At 44.2% G+C, this 20,946-nt stretch overlaps 1 protein-coding gene across 1 annotated transcript in view; it reads left to right on the top strand.

The window, feature by feature from the left end:
* Positions 1-20,946, top strand: part of slc24a3 (solute carrier family 24 member 3) — a 98,369-nt gene that overhangs the window by 50,274 nt on the left and 27,149 nt on the right. Inside the window, exon 2 of the mRNA XM_023970489.2 lies at positions 5,635-5,763. Within this exon, the coding sequence (XP_023826257.2) occupies positions 5,635-5,763 (129 nt within the window). The remainder of the gene's footprint in view (positions 1-5,634; positions 5,764-20,946) is intronic.

The following is a 20,946-nucleotide window of genomic DNA, read 5'->3' as shown; positions in this document are numbered from 1 at the left end:
CATGCTGTGCCCTCTATGTAGCCAGTTCAGATGCAGGAGGGGTTCACCGACACAGCTAATATAACCTAGAGGCTTTAGGGAGAAGGGGGTAGAGGGATGAAGTGAAGGAGAGAGACTGTTATTGAGAAAATAAGGTAGTTAAAGACAGTGGTCAACAGGAATCTGTGTGCGTGTGTGTGTGGCCTCATCTGGCGCCCACACTGTGGCTGCAGTGTACTTTATACTGAAAAACATGCACAGACACATGAGGACAAACAATATAGCGTAGGTATATAAATGGAAATAATGAAGTGTTATTCTCCATGGTTGGTCCTCTTGCCTAATGTGGAAGGAGCCACAGTTATACACCTGARCCTGCTTAATGCACAATTCAGTCCATCAATCAGATTGATACACAAGTGTGTATGTGTGGGTTATAGGGTGTCTAATTGTTCCTTTTTTTCAATATGGGCGACTCTTAAAAGAGGACTGCTTGTTTTTGTACAGACATCACCCTTATCTACATAAGTGACTTACCTGAACAACACCCTCACCTGAGAAGTAGAAATCAAAGGGAGAGAAACGGAGAGTTGAATAACTGCAGTTGACATAGCTAAGTAAATGGAACAATACTCTTATTGCAATGTGGATGGCTCTTAAAAGAGCCTTTGGTTGTGCATAGTGTAGTCTATGGTGTTGCCAGGGAACAGCACCCTCTTCGAAAGAAGTAGGAGGTGAAGGTCTCCTGCACACGGATTGCCTCCCGTGCTGCATTGTTGGCACCCATCCTTGAAACATCCTGCAGWGCAGCAGACCTCTCCTATGGCACACGGCGGCGAGCTGCAGATCCCCTCCTGGTCCTCGWGTCCATCCTCATGAAGTTATGCAGGACACAGGTAGCCTTCACACACCTGAATTCCCCCAGGAGGCAGTCCCAGATGGCCCTAGTCACCCAACCTTGCCATTCCCTATACGATAACTGTAGGCAATCGTTTTGAAGGAATCTCCAGTTCAAGGTATCTGTAGGAATATGGAAGATAATGTCATCACCAGGTCATTGTGGATTACTAAAGTATAATATCTCTTAAAACAAATCATAACATTGGATAGATGCATCCCAGCTAACAATGAGGAATCGGCCCAGAAGCGGCCCTTTTCTGAGGGGGCTGATTGAATCGGCCAGGATTCGGCCCGGAATCAAAATGAATGACTGCCCATAATCCGTCTACCGGAATTCAGCCGACTTTGCCGGCATCTTACCAGAATCCCCCCAGAAGCGGCCCGATGCAAATTTAAATAAATGTATACAAAATTACCCAATTTAGTAATTTTAAATATTCAAATTAACCCATACAAGAACACACACATACATGTAATAGTGCCAGACATGCACACAAACATATACAGTTGGCATTGCTGTTATGATTTTAATTTTCCTTGATGTCCTTTGTTTAAAATGTTTTATTTTATTTTTTATTATTGTTGTTGTTTGCTGTTTTCTTCTGTCTTTTCCTTTTTTCTCTTTAGTTCATTCTCTTGGTTGTTGGTGCATTGGGGGGGGTTCTTGGGGGAATGGAATGAATTGTATTTTTTATTTTTCTTCCTGGGGGGGACTATGGGAGGGGTCTCGAATGGTTAAGGGATAGCTATTGGGGAACTGTGGGGGGATCTTGGAGGGTTCGGGTTCACGTTTTTTGGCCTGGTGGTAGATCAGCCCATTGACCCTGGATGCTTCTGTGTGTCGCTCTGAATGGGAATCTGTTGGATGACTGGTATGATGTAGTTGTTGAGCGGCTTCACTGCAAGTATATTGTATGTTTCGAATATTCAATAAAATAAAAAATTACTTTAATTATTTTTTTAATATTACTATTATACATTTCATACATACCCATCCACAAAAAAAACATTTTGTGTCAGAGGAAACACCATACACCTGGTGATGCGCCTGGCCCGCCAAAGGAGTCGCTACAGCGCGATGGGACAAGGACATTCCAGCCGGCTAAACCCTCCCTTAACTCGGACGACTCTGGGCCAATTGTGCGTCGCCTCATGGGTCTCATTCAAAATACTTCACCAGGGAACATGACTTAGCCACAGAGCATAATTAGCTTCTTTTTTTTGCTGTGGATTGTTTCAAATCACAATCGTGTAGGCCTATAGTATGCCTATTTGGGAAGAAGTGCAATTTGAATAGTGCTCGTGGCACTAGGTCTAGCTGATTGAGTTGCGGTTGTCAGTGATAAGCATTTAAAATATGTGTGAAGATAATGTGTCGTGAGTATAGTGTAGCAAGATCAAGGGTGTGGGGTTTCCATGTCACCAAGTTCAGTAAGAAAACAGACACCAATAGCACAAATAGAATGCAAAGGGGAAGTTTATTAGGGATTTTTGCACACGGGGAAAGAAGAGGGAATTCACCACAGTCCACAAGCCGTTCCGTTTTCCAGGGGTAATCCTCACACTCGGGTCCTCACCCAATCCAGTACACAAGGGGGTTAGTCTGCCAGTCCAGTCCAGGTCAGGTCAGGTCAGACACACACACACACCATGTAATCTCACAGATCGTATGCTCTCTTCTCCTACTCTGCCCAGTTGTGCAGGCTGCTTCCCCCTTTTATCCCCAAACACTCCCTGGTTTAAAGAGTTACAGTCTTCCCTCTTTGGGGCAGGAAGTCCATATAAGGCCCGGGGGTGGAGCCAACGGACTGCCAGATATCTCCCCTCACCGGTCCCTGCCGGCTGCCACAATAGTTTACAATGTTGCAACAAGATGGGTGTGCATTCTCTTTCCAGAATGCTCAGCTGTCTCCCGCTAATTCTTGCACATTTGTTGTTTCATTGTGTGAAAGATTTGCTCTTTGATTGCTTATATTTTTATCAATTCTCCATTACATATCACCAGTAGGCCTAATCAATGTACCATTATTCCCCCATTTTACATTAATTTCTGTTAATTAGTCATTTGCCGTTCTCATTCTCGGACTGGAAACRTTGTTTGCGGAGTTCACAACCTGCTACACTTGTGAGAAACAAGTTTTGGTTTGTTTCATAACCATTAAAAATGCATTGTCTTTTGTTTCGTGTGCTCCATGTGCACAATGAGCATGTGTCTGGTTTCTCTGTCCTGATAACATTGAGGGAGCACGCCTGAGCACGCACAGAAGTAGACCTACCTGGCCTGCTGCGTGCAAAAATAAGAGTGCCCATTTGGCCATTTCTGATTGTCATAACTCCCCACGTCCACCACTAATAAGCTGAGCTTCTCAGTCATTTTTTCTTCACCTCAAACAGTAAGTCAATAAAGTCTGTTTTTTTAACATTCATTGCCAATGATAGTTCCTCAGTATTTGACAAATCTTTCCAACACTCCCGGCCTCGATAACCACCAAGCCTCGGTGTGACGGAGCAAAATATCATGATCTGAGGATTCCATATATTTAGTGAAAACGTCATAAATACAGCGGTCTGTCCCAAGCTCACTGGCAAGGGAAACTCAGAGTGCCCGGAATAGGCTAGTTCATAAAATGTTGCAAGTTCGCTATAGGGCCCCACAGTGGAGGTGTCATAAAACCTACAGTAGTGGTCAAACGGGGAAATGGTTCCAATCGTTTTTCCACCATTCATTTTTTCCATAGGGGATTTTAGAAACACTTAAAATAAGGGCTGGGTTTCGTGTAGGCTTACCATGGCTTGACGTTTTGATAACCGTGTAAATCTCTCTAGGACAAGGTGACTTTATCAATATATTCTATTTGACCTCTAGGTTTTATGGTTATTATTACTCATACTGTGGTACTCTATAGCGACAGCTTCAGGCTGAACCCAGTTAATTATTTGATACAATGGTGCACTTCACCAACAATAGCTCAAGTCAAGAGATAGAAAGGGAGGCAGACAGGCAGAGTATAGAGAGATGAATGTGATTGAAAGAACCAGCATTTTCATCAGGATATTTTGAACAGTTTTTTTCGGCTTTAGACCTATGTATTTTACTTCGTTGAAGATGAAGTTGTAGGCTTACTGCTGTATTGGCTAATTTCTTTAGCCGCCAATGGATCTGTTTATCAATGTGTCAATATGGCAGAGGCTGGTGCTCTCGCCTTAGTTGAATTTTAGCTTTTCGATTTGTATCATTTTACTTCAGATTTTTATGATTAACAATGTGACAGTAATTTTGAGAAACCAAAATGATATTATTGAAATAAAACTGTTCCACGAAAATAATCATATAAAAATAATCAACTGGCACACAGATCGATAGAAATTTATAGGATAAATTGTAAAATTCCCCAAACTTGAAACTCATGAGCTGCCTATGGTCTTTACTATAACACCCATAAAAAATGTATGCATAGGAGATCCCATGAAAAAATGTGCCTGCCTATGGTAATCAATGGCCAATCCAACTAATTTGTTCTGGCGCTGTCCCTGCATGGAGAAGGCCTCTGTCCCCTAACATGTAGAGTCTGCTCAGTGCTCCCACAGCTTAATGAGAAGGAAAGGGAAAGGGGATACCTAGTCAGTTGCACAGCTGAATGCATTGCATGTGTCTTACGCATTTAACCCAACCCCTCTGAATCAGAGAGGTGCAGGGGGCTGCCTTAATCAACGTCAACGTCATCGGCGCCCGGGGAGCAGTTGTTGTGGGGGTTCATTTCCAGAATGACAGATTTTTTCCACCTTGCTAACTTGGGGATTCAAACAAGCAACCTTTCGGTTACTGTCCCAAYGCTCTAACTGCTAGGCTACCTGCCTGGGACACGCGTCATCAGAGAGCCCCAGAGAGAGCCACTCCAGTGTTTTGGTATGGGGGGGGAGAGAGAAACACACACAGTGGGCCTTTCTGATACACCAAGGTTGAAATAAACACTTCAGATCATAAATAGAATATTGTCCTACAAAGACAAGACAAAATTGTCTGCAGTCTTGTGCAGGTTGCACAAACAAACACAAGGACAGACATTCTATTTATTTCAAGGCTCCGTATTAATTTCTATGATTACAGTCACACAACATGGACCCATTCTTGGTTCCCTGGTCAGCGTCCACATGTTATCATCCTATCCGCCTGCTCCTCAACATGTAGATAGGCGAGCGAAGCTGTGATTTTGTTTTTAATCCCTGTTTTGATGAATATAGTAAGGGCTATTATTAGCAGGCATTGCCAAATCCTAATGTCAGGCCCTGTTGCATCTTGGGAGCTGCATTGAGTTGGAGGCGGTGGCCTGAGGACATGGTGACCCAGATGACTGAGCCGCCAGAATGATCACCCCAGGGCCTCCGGAGCACGCCACCGCAGACTGTGTTGCCGTAGGAATGATCTCATCTTATTCCGACTTACCAGATTTTCAGAGCGCTGGTATCTAATAATGGGAATGGGGCTGAGCTCTGCATCCTATGTGACATTCTTACATTCTGAATAACACATTCCATGAACTCTGCACTGCTAGCTCCAATCTAGCCTCACACGACCGACAGACATATCCACATATATGTCATGGAAGTCAAAATATATTTGTACACTATGTGAATGTTATGGGATGTATTCGCTCCACTGTTAAATTTTTTTGTTGGTGGCCCACTCTTTTATGGTATACGCACCTAACAGAGTGTGATTTTAACTCTTAACAATATTCTCTTGTTCCATCCCAGGATATGACCTCTCCAGCATTACTACTGAGGAGGATGCCGGGTGGGAGAGTCGAAGGCTACTACAGGAGTCCTGGGACAACGAGACAGACCCTCTGTTGGGCCCCCCGTCCAAAAACTGCACTGAGCCAGGTAGGTCAGGCCCCGTTTTGGAAGTTGAGATTCATGTTTTGGTTGCCAGGTTGGTGAAACTATTTAGCCAAAAGGTAAGATTCCAGGTAGGTCTTGTCCTAAAACCTAATACGGTGGGGAAGTCTGATACACACATCTCCTATTCCCACAATAACAAAGTGTATGTTTACAGAGACATGCCTGCTATATTGCAACCTGTGTTTTCCTGCAGTGGCTGAAATGTGTTTGGTGTCGTTTTCCCCCTCTCTGTAAAACCAATTGCTCAGATAGCAGGAAGTTAGAGATTCTGTAGAAGATTCAAATTGAAGCTTCAGAATGAGTGTACATGGCACTCCTATGGGGAAGACCGGAGGGATTCCTGGAGGATATACTGTAGGGAAGACTGGAGTACAGATGAAAGAAAAGAAAGTAACAAGGGTTGAGAATTCAGACACACAGGGCAGGCAGGGATAGTGTTATAGGTAGTGCTGTGATTAAGGAATGTTTGGTAATGATTCATTGTCATGCAAATTACCATGGTTAATGTCATTATTGTAATGTTTGAAAAATGTTTGAGCTTGTAATGCAATATTGTAATAAACACGATGGGAGAGAGAGCTGGTTTCAAGCAGCAGGTGTTTATTTGTAAAGGACCACAGGAGAAGGCAGGTAGCTGGGCCCAGGGGCAGGCAGAAGGTCAAACACAGGGGGTCCAAAAAGGCAACAGTACAGGCAGAGAAAAGGCTAGTAACATTGTCCGGCAGATCAGGCAATAGGTTGATAACAGGAAATCCAATAGGCTAAAGTACAGGCAGGGAATAGGCGTCGTTAGTGAGGCAGGCCAAAACTATCATACACGGGAGGATTAAATTACGGGAAAACTAGCACTCCGACTAGAAGTGGGTCACAAAACAAACAATACCTCATAATGATGGGGTGCAAAGAACTGAACTAAATAGTGTGTGATAATGACATACAGGTGTGTGAACAGGTGATCAGAATTCAGGTGATTGGGATCTGGAGAGTGAGCTGCGTTCAGGGGTTCTATKTGTTTGGGAGTGTGAGTTGGAAGCAGACGTTACAATTCTAATGCATATTTAAAAATGAGCTACAACACAGGGGTGACACCCCCATCTAAAAAAAACAATAGTTTTGACCACTTTTGGAAATGAAGCTGACTGTCGTTCTGCTCATGAACTTTTCCCACTTCATGTAAAAAAGAAAATACTATTGGGTAAGGGTAAACTATATCTACTTGAATATAATGTTGAATCCCCATTTCTCCTAAAATGAATGTATTAAGATGATTGACTATTAAAAAAATGTAGTTTGGTTATTGTCCATAATTGTCAGTTACACGATTTAAACGATAATTCTGCCTCCCCTATTTTTACACATTGTTCTATCAGTATTATTGCTGTTTGAGCTTTGGTTTATTGCAGTCAATGCAGTCTGTGTGTATGGGGAGTGAGTTTTGTGTGTGAGTGCACGTGTGTGTTGTGAGGATGTGCAGATATGTACGCTGTATTCTAATGGCACTTGGTGTGTTTGCATTGCCCGTGGGTTGGTTGGCGTGTTGGTTTTTTCCGTGGGCGTGTGTGTTTTTCTGGGCACTTGTGTGTTTTTCTGGACCATTGTGTGTGAGGGTTTTCCATGTGGAATCCTGGGGTTTAACGAGACTGCGTTCCTGCCAAGCATTCTCTTGATCTCACTGTTAACACACCACCTCCCAAATCTCGCCCCTGTCCTAGATGCAACACACACACAGACACCAACCAAACACACACCTAAGTCAAACGCGCACACAGTCAATCACTCACTCACACACACAGATGCACATAAGCAACTCTTTACCCTACACTCTTAGAAAAAAAGGGTTCCAACGGGTTCTTCGGCTGTCCCCATAGGATAACCCTTTGAAGAACCCTTTTTGGTTCCAGGTAGAACTATTTTGGGTTCCATGTAGAACCTCTGGGGATAGAGTTATCCTATTGGGACAGCCAAAGAACCCTTTTAAGTTCTAGTTGGCACCTTTTTTTCTAGGAGTGTATTGCCTGCTCCCAAACCCTGCCCTCTCTGAGTGAGTTATATGGGAGTTATATTTAGACAGAAATACTTAATAGCCTGTTTTCCGCTTAATCGCTTTGCCTCCTGAAACGCTGTAATTATTTTAATAGGGATTATTCCTGCTTTTCTGCACAAGAGCCTGTCTCATCTCTCACTCCCTCTTGATCGTTCTCCCCCCTTCCCCCCTTTTCTCTCCATCTCTCTCTCTCTCGCTCTCCTTTCCACTACTCCTCCAATCCAACTTCCTTGCACATCTCTCAACTTGGGCCAGTAGACCAGGCTACAGTGCCTTCAGAAAGTATTAAGACCCCTTGACTTTTTCCACATTTTGTTACATTACAGCCTTATTCTAAAATGGATTAAATAAGAACAATTCCTCAGCAATCTACACAGCTGGCCACCTGACCAAACTGAGCAATCGGGGGAGAAGGGCCTTGGTCAGGGAGGTGACCAAGAATCTGATGGTCACTCTGATGGAGCTCCATAGTTCCTCTGTAGAAATGGGAGAACCTTCCAGGAGGACAACCATCTCTGCAGCACTCCACCAATCAGGCCTTTATGGTAGTGTGGCCAGACGGAAGCCTCTCCTCAGTAAAAGGCACATGACAGCACACTTGGAGTTTGCCAAAAGGCACCTAAATACTCTCAGACGATGAGAATCAAGATTCTCTGGTCTGATGAAACCAAGATTGAACTCTTTGGCCTAAATGCCAAGCGTCACATCTGGAGGAAACCTGGCACCATCCCCACGGTGAAGCATGGTCATGGTAGCATGCTGTGGGGGTGTTTTTCAGCGGCAGGGACTGGGACACTAGTCAGGATCGAGGCAAAGATGAAGGGAGCAAAGTACAGAGATCCTTGATGAAAACCTGCTACAGTGCACTCAGGACCTCAGACTGGGGTGAAGGTTTACCTTTACCAGGACAACGACTCTAAGCACACAGCTAAGACATTGCAGGAGTGGCTTCAGGACAAGTCTCTGAATGTCCTTTAGTGGCCCAGCCAGAGCCCGGACTTGAACCCTATCGAACACCTCTGAAGAGACCTGAAAATAGCTGTGCAGCAACGCTCCCCATCCAACCTGACAGAGCTTGAGTTGATCTGCTGAGAGGAATGGGAGAAACTCCCCAAATACAGGTTTGCCAAGCTTGTAGCGTCATACCCAAGAAGACGAGAGGCTGTAATCGCTCCCTAAGGTGATTCAACAAAGTACTGCGTAAAGAGTCAGAATATTTATGTAAATGTAATAGTTCCGTTTTTTTAAACCTGTTTTTGCTTTGTCATTGTGGGGTGTTGTGTGTAGATTGATGAGAGGGGAAAAAATGATTTAATACATTTTAGAATAAGGCTATAACCTAACAAAATGTGGGAAAAGTCAAGGGGTCTGAATACTTTCTGAAGGCAMTGTATGTATGTATGTATGTATGTATGTATGTATGTATGTATGTATGTATGTATGTATGTATGTATGTATGTATGTATGTATGTATGTATGTATGTATGTATGTATGTATGTATGTATGTATGTATGTATGTATGTATGTATGTATGTATGTATGTATGCATACAAAGGGAGAGAGCAGATATTCATCATTACAAATTAATGTGAGTGCCCATTCGCTTCATTAGTAATGATAACAAATTGACAATGATCTCAATATCAATCAGATCTCCTTCTATTCACTGGAACCAGTCAATTCTCATTGAGTATGGCCTTATTCCTTCCAGAACTTTCCCACTGTAGGACACAGAAGGACACAAAATCACACAATGTGCAGTAAAACACATACAAACACACGCATGCACACTCTGCCTGCCTGCTTGACTGCCCGTGTGTGAGTTTAACCTGTGGGTCAGCTGTATCCATGCTGACTGGGGGAATTGAACCTGCTAATCGTTCACGTCTTGTTTCTATTGACCCATGTGGACAAGAAGGATTAGAGGGAGATTTGTGTTACTCTGCACCTGATTCAGAATTTGGGTTTATTTTCAGCGTTATAATCAGGGATTTTGTCAGCATTTCTGGTGTATTTGCTTCATGACACTGTCACTCAGCAAACTAACAGTGGCAAAAAATGCAAGTGTCAGCTGTATTCCTGTTGCGAAAATGAATTCAATATTCATAGGGACTCATCTGTTTCAAATCAGCTGCATGTCAACAACAGACAGGAGGCTTAAATGTCATATTACTCAGCACAGTGACGGGAAGCAACGCTAACTATCATGAGATGTATCACTTCATTAGCATCTGAGGGGTGTGTTTTAAAAATATATATTTCACCTTTATTTAACCAGGTAGGCCAGTTGAGAACAAGTTCTAATTTACAACCTCGACCTGGCCAAGATAAAGCAAAGCAGTGCGACCATAAACAACAATACGGAGTTACACATGGGATAAACAAAAGTACAGTCAATAATACAATACAAAAATCTATATACAGTGTGTACAAATGGCGTAAGGAGGTAAGGCAATAAATAGGCCATAGTAGCGAAGTAATTACAATTTAGCAAATTAACACTGGAGTGATAGATACTGGAGTGAAATATTGGTGTGCAAAAGAGCAAAAAAATAATACAAAAATTAATATGGGGATGAGGTAGTTGGATGGGCTATTTACAGATGGGCTGTGTACAGCTGCAGCGATAGGTAAGCTGCTCAGATAGCTGATGCTTAAAGTTAGTGAGGGAGATATAAGTCTCCAACTTCAGTGATTTTTGCAATTCGTTCCAGTCATTGGCAACAGAGAACTGGAAGGAAGGTGTTGGCTTGGGGATGACCAGTGAAATATACCTGCTGGAGTGCGTGCTACGGGTGGGTGTTGTTATGGTGACCAGTGAAATATACCTGCTGGAGTGCGTGCTACGGGTGGGTGCTGTTATGGTGATCAGTTAGCTGAGATAAGGTGGAGCTTTACCTAGCAAAGACTTATAGATGACCTGGAGCCAGTGGGTTGGCGACGAATATGTAGCGAGGGCCAGCCGACGAGAGTATGCAGGTCGCAGTGGTGGGTGGTATATGGGGCTTTGGTGACAAAACGGATGGCACTGTGATAGACTGCATCCAGTTTGCTAAGTAGAGTGTTGGAGGCTATTTTGTAAATGACATATCCGAAGTCGAGGATCGATAGGATAGTCAGTTTTATGAGGGTATGTTTGGCAGCGTGAGTGAAGGACGCTTTGTTTGGAAATAGGAAGCCAATTCTAGATTTCATTTTGGATTGGAGATGCTTAATATGAGTCTGGAAGGAGAGTTTACAGTCCAGCCAGACACCTAGGTATTTGTAGTTGTCCACATTTTCTAAGTCAGAACCGTCCAGAGTAGTGATGCTAGTTTGGCGGCGGGTGCAGGCAGCGATCGGTTAAAAAGCACGCATTTAGTTTTACTAGCGTTTAAGAGCAGTTGGAGGCCATGGAAGGAGTGTTGTATGACATTGAAGCTCGTTTAGAGGTTGGTTAACACAGTGTCCAAAGAAGGGCCAGAAGTATACAGAATGGTGTCGTCTGCGTAGAGGTGGATCAAGGAATCACCCGCAGCAAGAGCGACACCGTTGATATATACAGAGAAGAGAGTCGGCCCGAGAATTTAACCCTGTGGTACCCCCATAGAGACTGCCAGAGGTCCGGACAACAGGCCTCCGATTTGACACACTGAACTCTATCTGAGAAGTAGTTGGTGAACCAGGCGAGGCAGTCATTTGAGAAACCAAGGCTGTTGAGTCTGCCAATAAGAATACGGTGATTGACAGAGTCGAAAGCCTTGGCCAGGTCGATGAAGACGGCTGCACAGTACAGTCTTTTATCGATGGTGGTTATGATATCGTTTAGTACCTTGAGCGTGGCTTGAGTGCACCCCATGACCAGCTCGGAAACCTGATTGCACAGCGGAGAAGGTACGGTGGGATTCGAAATGGTCAGTGATCTGTTTGTTATCTTGGCTTTCGAAGACTTTAGAAAGGCAGGGCAGGATGGATATAGGTCTGTAACAGTTTGGGTCTAGAGTGTCACCCCCTTTGAAGAGGGGGATGACCGTGGCAGCTTTCCAGTCTTTAGGAATCTTGGATGATGTGAAAGAGAGGTTGAACAGACTAGTAATAGGGGTTGCAACAATGGCGGCAGATAATTTTAGAAAGAGAGGGTCCAGATTGTCTAGCCCAGCTGATTTCTACGGGTCCAGGTTTTGCAGCTCTTTCAGAACATCTGCTATCTGGATTTGGGTGAAGGAGAAGCTGGGGAGGCTTGGGCAAGTAGCTGCGGGGGGTGCGGAGCTGTTGGCCGGTTTGGGGTAGCCAGGAGGAAAGCATGGCCAGCCGTAGAGAAATGTTATTGAAATTCTCGGTTATCGTGGATTTATCGGTAGTGACAGTGTTTCCTAGCCTCAGTGCAGTGGGCAGCTGGGAGGAGGTGCTCTTATTCTCCTTGGACTTTACAGTATCCCAAAACCTTTTGGAGTTAGAGCTACAGGATGCAAATTTCTGCTTGAAAAAGCTGGCCTTTGCTTTCCTGACTGACTGCGTGTATTGGTTCCTGACTTCCCTGAAAAGTTGCATATCGGCACCTCAAAAAAATGTTTTGGGGCTGCCTCTCGGGTTTCCGTCCTGTCCTCTCCTCTTGACCACGCTGCTTGGTCCGTTTGTGGTGGGTAGTTCTGTCACGGGCTGATGAAAGAACTGGACCAAGGTGCAGCGTGGTGAGCGTACATTTTCCCTTTATTTTAGAAATGTCGCCAACAAAACAATAAACCATACAAAACAACCGTGAAGCTTAAGGGCATTAGTGCCACAAACAAAGTTAACTACCCACACTGAAGGAGGGAAAAAGGGCTACCTAAGTATGGTTCCCAATCAGAGACAACGATAGACAGCTGTCCCTGATTGAGAACCATACCCGGCCAAAACATAGAAATAAAGAAACATAGAAAACAAAACATAGAATGCCCACCCCAAATCACACCCTGACCAAACCAAATAGAGACATAAAAATGCTCTCTAAGGTCAGGGCGTGACAGCTAGTGCAGTACGCCACAGGATGTTTTTGTGCTGGTCGAGGGCATTCATGTCCGGAGTGAAACAAGGGCTATATCTGTTCTTAGTTCTACATTTTTTGAAAGGGGCATGCTTATTTAAGATGGTGAGGAAATTACTTTTAAAGAACAACCAGGCATCCTCTACTGACGGGATGAGGTCAATATCCTTCCAGGATACCCGTGCCAGGTCGATTAGAAAGGCCTGCTCGTAGAGGTGTTTTAGGGAGCGTTTGACAGTGATGAGGGGTAGTCGTTTGACCGCGGACCCATAACGGATGCAGACAATGAGGCAGTGATCGCTGAGATCCTGATTGAAAACAGCAGAGGTGTATTTGGAGGGCAAGTTGGTCAGGATAATATCTATGAGGGTGCCCATGTTTACGGATTCAGGGTTGTACCTGGTGGGTTCCTTGATAATTTGTGTGAGATTGAGGGCATCTAGTTTAGATTGTAGGACGGCCGGGGTGTTAAGCATATCCCAGTTTAGGTCACTAACAGAATGAACTCTGAAGATAGATGGGGGGCAATCAATTCACATATGGTGTCCAGGGCACAGCTGGGAGCTGAGGGGGGTCTAAAACAAGCGGCAACAGTGAGAGACTTATTTCTGGAGAGATTAATTTTTTTAATTAGAAGCTCGAACTCTTTGGGCATAGACCTGGATAGTATGACAGAACTTTGCAGGCTATCTCTGCAGTAGATTGCAACTTCTCCCCCTTTGGCAGTTCTATCTTGACGGAAAATGTTGTGCCTTCCTAAGCCAGGATTCAGACACGGCAAGGACATCAGGGTTGGCGGAGTGTGCTAAATCAGTGAGTAAAACAAACTTAGGGAGGAGGCTTCTGATGTTAACATGCATGAAACAAAGGCTTTTACGGTTACAGAAGTCAACAAATGAGAGTGCCTGGGGACACACAGGGCCTGGGTTAACCTCTACATCACCCGAGGAACAGAGGAGGAGTAGGATGAGGGTACGGATAAAGGCTATCAAAACTGGTCGTCTAGTGCGTTGGGGACAGAGAATAAAAGGAGCAGATTTCTGAGCGTGGTAGGATAGATTCAGGGCATAATGTACAGACAGGGGTATGGTAGGGTGCGGGTACAGTGGTGGTAAACCTAGGCATTGATTGACGATAAGAGAGGTTGCATCTCTGGAGGCACTAGTTATGCTAGGTGAAAGGTGGGACAAAAGAGCTATCTGAGGCGTGTTGAGTGGGACTACGGCCTCCACAGTAAACTAAAACAATGATAACTATCCTAAACAACAGTATACAAGGCATATTGACATTAGAGAGAGACATAAAGCGAGGCATAAAGCAATCACAGGTGTTGATTGGGAGAGCTAGCTAAGACAACAACGGGTAAGACAAAAACAGCTAATCAGCTAAGACAAAAACAACAGGTAAAATGGCGATGAATGGGCAGAGAGGGTCAGTTAACTACACACATGGCCTGAGTTCGAGGCTGGGGCCGACAGATAAACAAAATAAACAAAATAGAGTACCGTGATTAATGAACAGTCCAGCAGGCATCAGCTATGTAGCCAAGTGATCATAGGGTCCAGTGATCAGCAATAGATGAAACAGGGAAGCCGTTATGTAGTCGTTAGTACGCTAGCAAGCGGGAGACACAGCGTTCATAAAGTTAGCAGGCCGGGAGTAGCAGAAGCGTCTTCACCGATATCCGGCAAATGCCGGTTGAGGCAACATCGAACGGAATTACGTCGGCAGTCCAGTCGTGATGGACTGGCGGTGCTCCGTGTCGAGAAAGGGTCCAGGCCAATTGGCAAAAGAGGTATTGTAGCTGGAGTAATTTTGTTTGCTAGCCGGGAGATGCGCCTGGCTCGAGGCTAACTGGTGCTAGCTTCGGGACAAGGGTGTTAGCCACTATAGCCACTCGGTAGCAGCTAGCTAGCTGCGATGATCCGATGGAAAGGTCCAGAGCTTACGGCAGGAATCCGGTGATGTAGTGGCTTCTAGTCGTGTTAGTGAAGAGTCCGGGAGGCGTCAGCTGTGTAGCCGTGTGATCATTGGGTCCACTGAGCAGGCCGGGAGATGGGCCTGGCTCAAGACTAGCTTCGGGGCTGGGCCACTCGGTAGCAGCTAGCTAGCTGCGATGATCCGGAGTGTGTGTGTGTTTTATTGCAACAAATAAACACAGAACAGAAAAAATACATTCAGAGGTACAGGTAAAAAATACATATTGTTTTTCCTGGCCTTGAGCTTATAAAACGAGTATAAACAACCAAAAATACTGATTGACATCCCAACACACCTACCACACCTTAAAGGAACCATCTGTTACTTACATTTCCAGTTCAACGTTTTGAAATTAGAACTGCTACTATACCGAAACAGACGGTACCTAAAACATATCAAATAGGGTTCAGCAGAATTCTACTATAATGCTGTTCAATCATTGGCATATCAATTTGTGTCCTCTGCTGTTGAACATAGTTATTTATCACATTCCTGCATGTATTAATGATTAAACATCCATCACTCTGGTAGGTGTATGACACTATGTGACCTTGGCCTGTATACCAGAAATACACCAAGGTTGTCTAATTAGGATGGCCTGTCTTGATCTGCAATTAAACTAGAGCAATAAATCACACATGCGCACACATAGGCCTGTTACGGTGTATTACCACGACACCAGGAGTCACAAATCATGACCTACAGTATAGGCTTCTCCAAAACCGCTCTCTGATGCCTCTGATGGTCATTAGTAGCCTACCAAACTTGCTAAAGGAAAGTCGCTAATGGGCTGGTACTCAGCGCTCCATTGTCCCTCTAATCACTCTGGCATCAATGCAAATGATTTTGAAAATCAAATCGAACACTTCATGAGATCCCTGACATTAAGTTTGAGCGGAATAGGATCACCTGTTGCGCAGTGAGAGCCAGCTCCTCATAGCTGGTTGATGCATGGTATGAAATGTGTTCCGAAAAGCAAGCCTATGTTGCGCAACATTTTTATTTAGCCTAGGCTATGCGTGAGAAAACAGAGTTTAGATGGCCTCTTAAAAAGAGGATCCCATCAGCTTTCTATAGGCTAGGCCTACTATATTTATTTCTAAACTCTCCATATATTAAGCACATTGCTTCGCTTTACAGCCGGAGTAGCCTACCTGGCTGACATGAAAATGAACCGTGGACAGGTGGGTGATAATGTTCCATTCTAAATCAAAACTAATTTCACACATATTATTTAGGATATGTAAAAACAAGATTAGGCCTGCCTAAAATAAACAATGGATTTATTATGATGGTGTTGGCTACATTAAAGCAGTAAGGTATGTAAAAGGTTGCGTCAATCGAATCGGGTATCAGGATAAAATGTGATTCAGAGTCACCGAATATACTTTAAATATTTTTATTTAACATAAGCTATAAATGGTAAATGCAATTTTCGTATATACGGGTTCACTGTATCACYACGCAGGGTAAAGCAGAGAACTGACTGAAATAGTACAGACATCTTCTTTTATACTGTGACAGATGTAGTTCCAACTTTAGAGTTGGCCTGTCACAGTAGAGGCTTAGCGTGGTTTAAACTTGCTAGCMTATCGGTGGTGCCCARGCTGGTCCCAGCCTCACAGCACACAGGATCCAGATATCCGGAAGTGTTTGTTGTGAAGTTTGAGCTAAGTTGTCGGTGGCTACACTGCTCAGTTCCTGTTTTCTTGTTATTCAGCATTTTTCCATCTTGTCTCAACCTTCTGGTTAGCACAGTCGACACCCTAGATTAACAACAGCTTTTCTGCAGTCACGCTATGTTTTGTGATTAACATGTCCTATTTCTATAAGGCATATATATTTGTTAAAAAGAGAACAAAACCATCCTTCACAGGTACGAGGAGGTGTGGTAAATAAAAGGGTTAAATAAATGAATAAATATGGCCAATATACCACTGCCAAGGACTGTTCTTAAGCACGACGCAACCCTGAGTGCCTGAATACCGCCCTTCGCCGTGGTTTATTGGCCATATACCACAAACTCCCGAGGTGCCTAATTGCTATTATAAACTGGTTACCAATGTAATTAGAGCAGTAAAAATAAATGTTTTGTCATACCCGTGGTATATGGTCTGATATACTACAGCTGTCACACAATCAGAATTCAGGTCTCTAACCACCCAGTTTATAGTAAAGAGTAATCATGAAAATAACATTGAAAACCAGATGTTTTAGGCTTAGTTATAGTCAAACACGTCAATTCTGATCTTTATTTTGACACTGCTTTGCAAAAGTTATATATTTTGGTCTTTTAGTAGTAAATCTAGCTCTTTTTGCCCCTAGAGGTTCAACTCTGTCATTGAAATGTTGATGTAGAGGCACTTTGAGAAGGTCCCTCCCTCTACATCATCTCAATGGAGAATGAAATCCACTCCCTTCTAGATGTGCTGTGTCGTACCACCTCAAGGCCTACTATTAAATCAGGAGATAGCGCTCCTTATTTGGCAATGGTCTTAGTACGTGGAGTGTGCCATTATATTTTGGATGATGCTTCCTTGACTAAACTACTGACGTTCCACAAAATTCAAAAGGCATTAAGGCACATTTCTACATATGACCAAATTCAAAGTTAATGCTTACAGTTTCATACACATCGGTATTGTGTTGGGAAGAAAMGTGCAATCATCAACTTGAAAATGAAGATTAGGGGCTCAATTCAATCCAACCCACATTGAAGTATTTACGCAGTAGCTCTTTTCTCACTGGTACTGTATATACCGCAAGTGTCAATAGATGTCAGGAACTTGGTGCCACTGTGAGCGAACTGTCCAGAGCCATATTTCAATCAATCAATCAAATGTAATTTTAAATCCCCTTTTACATCAACAAAGTGCTTATAAAGAAATCCAAGCAATGCAGAAGTAGAAGCACGGTAACTAGGAAAAACTCCCTAGAAAGGCAGGAACCTAGGAAGAAACCTAGAGAGGAACCAGGCTCTGAAGGGTGGCCAGTCCTCTTCTGGCTGTGCCGGGGGGGAGATTATAAGAGTATATTGTGTGCTTGCGATGCACACAATTTTATTGTCAGAGCGGGTAAGTATGCTTTAGTGAGAAAGGGTTTGGGATCAGGTACAACTACATTTATGAGGGGGTTGGGCAAAGGCTGAATTTGGGATTGAGGGTTACCCTTTAAATGGATTCATTAGACTTTTTAAAATGTAGATGTTCCAAAGGTCCACATAAGTAGCTTGTAGGCTATGCGTGGAAGCCAGGAGATGCTAAACATGTTTATGTTAATTAACGGTCAATTACCGTGAGACCGGCAGTAATTTTGCCTTGGCAGTTTCTGGCTGACAAAATGTCATGACCGCCACAGCCCTACTCTCACACACACACACACACACACACACACACACACACACACACACACACACACCACACACACACACACACACACACACACACACACACACACACACACACACACCACACACACAACCACACACACACACACACACACACCTGTTCCTGCACTGAGGAACATTGCGTCTCCCTGCCAATCCATTCTTCTGCATCTCTCCACACTCAGTCAGGATTTCTGTCTGTTGACCTTTAACACCTCATGTTCTTGACAGGATGACCTACACTCTCTTTTTTTTTCCTACTCTCTCCCTCTCTCTCTTTTGATGACTTGTGAGTTTTTTATTATTATTGGTGTGTATATGTGACTGATCTAAGGACAGTATATTCTATTTCCTTGCTCAGACGAGTCAGCATCTCCCATCAGGTATGCACACGGGCAGCCTGGCCGATGCACTGAACAACCCCTCAGTCCCCCTCCAGTTACCATGGCAACCTGCCATGTCCCTTGTCTCCTGCCAGGATGTGTGTGTGTGTGTGTGTGTGTGTGATTATGCGTGTATGTATGCGTGTGCTCATGCACGTGTGCGCTGGCACATAAGTTAACGGACATGACCCTCACACCACTGCAGAGTGCCAGCTGTGATACTCACGCACCCAGGCATTCACTACCTCTTGCCGGGCCTCTCCTCTCTACATTCCACCTCCATGCTGGCCCGCAGGGGATGTTTTCCTTTCAGCAACTCACAACGGCAGAAGGGAGGTAGAACTGGAGAAGGGTAGAGGACCCAAGAAAAAAGGAAAAGGGATCTGCGCATTTGAAGACTGTACTCTTATGCTGTACTCTCTGTATTAGTCTCACTCTTGCTCTCTCCTCTTTCTCTGTCTCCCACCCTTTCTCTCTCTCCCGCTCTCTCACTCTCCCCTAAGCCAAACTTAAAATAGCTGATGTAGCCTTCAGTCGCCCTTATAAGATTCCATCCTCAAAATCGCCCGTGCGTTCATTCATTGAATGTATGTTACCAAGACAACCAGTTCTGGTAAGATGTCATCACGATTGCAGCTCTGTTTGAGCCGTCTGTGCCGAGTAGCCAGATCAGATCACTGTGATTGCGCAACACACCGAGGCTCAACGCTAGGGATGATGTCATCATTGAGAGCGAGGACAGGGGAGTAAAGAGGGATTGGACGGTAATCTAATCCTATGGAATAAAAGGCATATTAGATGTATATCTTTTTTAAATTTAACCTTTATTTAACTAGGCAAGTCAGTTAAGAACAAATTCTTATTTTACAATGACGGCCTACTCCGGCTAAACCCTCCTCTGACCCGGACAACGCTGGGCCAATTGTGCGCCACCCGAAGGGGACTCCCGATCACGGCTGGTTATGATACATCCCGGGATTGAAGCAGGGTCTCTAATGATGCCTCTAGAACTGATATGCAGTGCCATAGACTTCTGAGCCACTCGGGAGCCCCTTTGTTTTAGTTTTATGTATATGTTTATCTGGCAATATAAGTGGGAGAACAAGTATTTGATACACTGCCGATTTTGCAGTTTTCCTACTACAAAGCATGTAGAGGTCTGTAATTTTTATCATAGGTACACTTCACTGTGAGAGACGGAATCTAAAACAAAATCCAGAAAATCACATTGTATGATTTTTAAGTAATTAATTAGCATTTTATTGCATGACATAAGTATTTGATCACCTACCAACCAGTAAGAATTCTGGCTCTCACAGACCTGTTCGTTTTTCTTTAAGAACCCTCCTGTTTCCCACTCATTACCTGTATTAACTGCACCTGTTTGAACTCGTTACCTGTATAAAAGACACCTGTCCACACACTCAATCAAACAGACTCCACCTCTCCACAATGGCCAAGACCAGAGAGCTGTGTAAGGACATCAGGGATCCAATTGTAGACCTGCACAAGGCTGGGATGGGCTACAGGACAATAGGCAAGCAGCTTGGTGAGAAGGCAACAACTGTTGGCGCAATTATTAGAAAATGGAAGAAGTTCAAGATGACGGTCAATCACCCTCGGTCTGGGGCTCCATGCAAGATCTCACCTCGTGGGGCATCAATGATCATGAGGAATGTGAGGGATCAGCCCAGAACTACAGGCAGGACCTGTCAATGACCTGAAGAGAGCTGGGACACAGTCTCAAAGAAAACCAATAGTAACACACTACCGTCATGGATTAAAATCTGCAGTGCACGCAAGGTCCCTTGCTCAAGCCAGCGCATGTCCAGGACCGTCTGAAGTTTGCAAATGACCATCTGGATTATCCAGAGGAGGAATGGGAGAAGTAATGTGGTCTGATGAGACAAAAATTGAGTTTTTTGGTCTAAACTCCACTCGCCGTGTTTGGAGGAAGAAGAAGGATGAGTACAACCCCAAGAACACATCCCAACCGTGAAGCATGGAGGTGGAAACATCATTCTTGGGGATGCTTTTCTGCAAAGGGGACAGGACGACTGCACCGTATTGAGGGGAGATGGATGGGGCCATGTATCGCGAGATCTTGGCCAACACACTCCTTCCTAAGTAAGAGCATTGAAGATGGGTCATGGCTGGGTCTTCCAGCATGACAACGACCCGAAACACACAGCAGGGCAACTAAGGAGTGGCTCCGTAAGAAGCATCTCAAGGTCCCGGAGTGGCTAGCCAGTCTCCAGACCTGAACCCAATAGAAAATCTTTGGAGGAGCTGAAAGTCCGTATTGCCCAGCGACAGCCCGAAACTGAAGGATTGGAGAAGGTCTGTATGGAGGAGGAGTGGGCCAAA

The sequence above is a fragment of the Salvelinus sp. IW2-2015 genome, linkage group LG25, assembly GCF_002910315.2.
Source record: "Salvelinus sp. IW2-2015 linkage group LG25, ASM291031v2, whole genome shotgun sequence".
NCBI classification, from domain to species: Eukaryota; Metazoa; Chordata; class Actinopteri; order Salmoniformes; family Salmonidae; genus Salvelinus; species Salvelinus sp. IW2-2015.
Note: the sequence above shows the minus strand (reverse complement) of the source record. Positions and strands in the feature narration are given on the sequence as shown.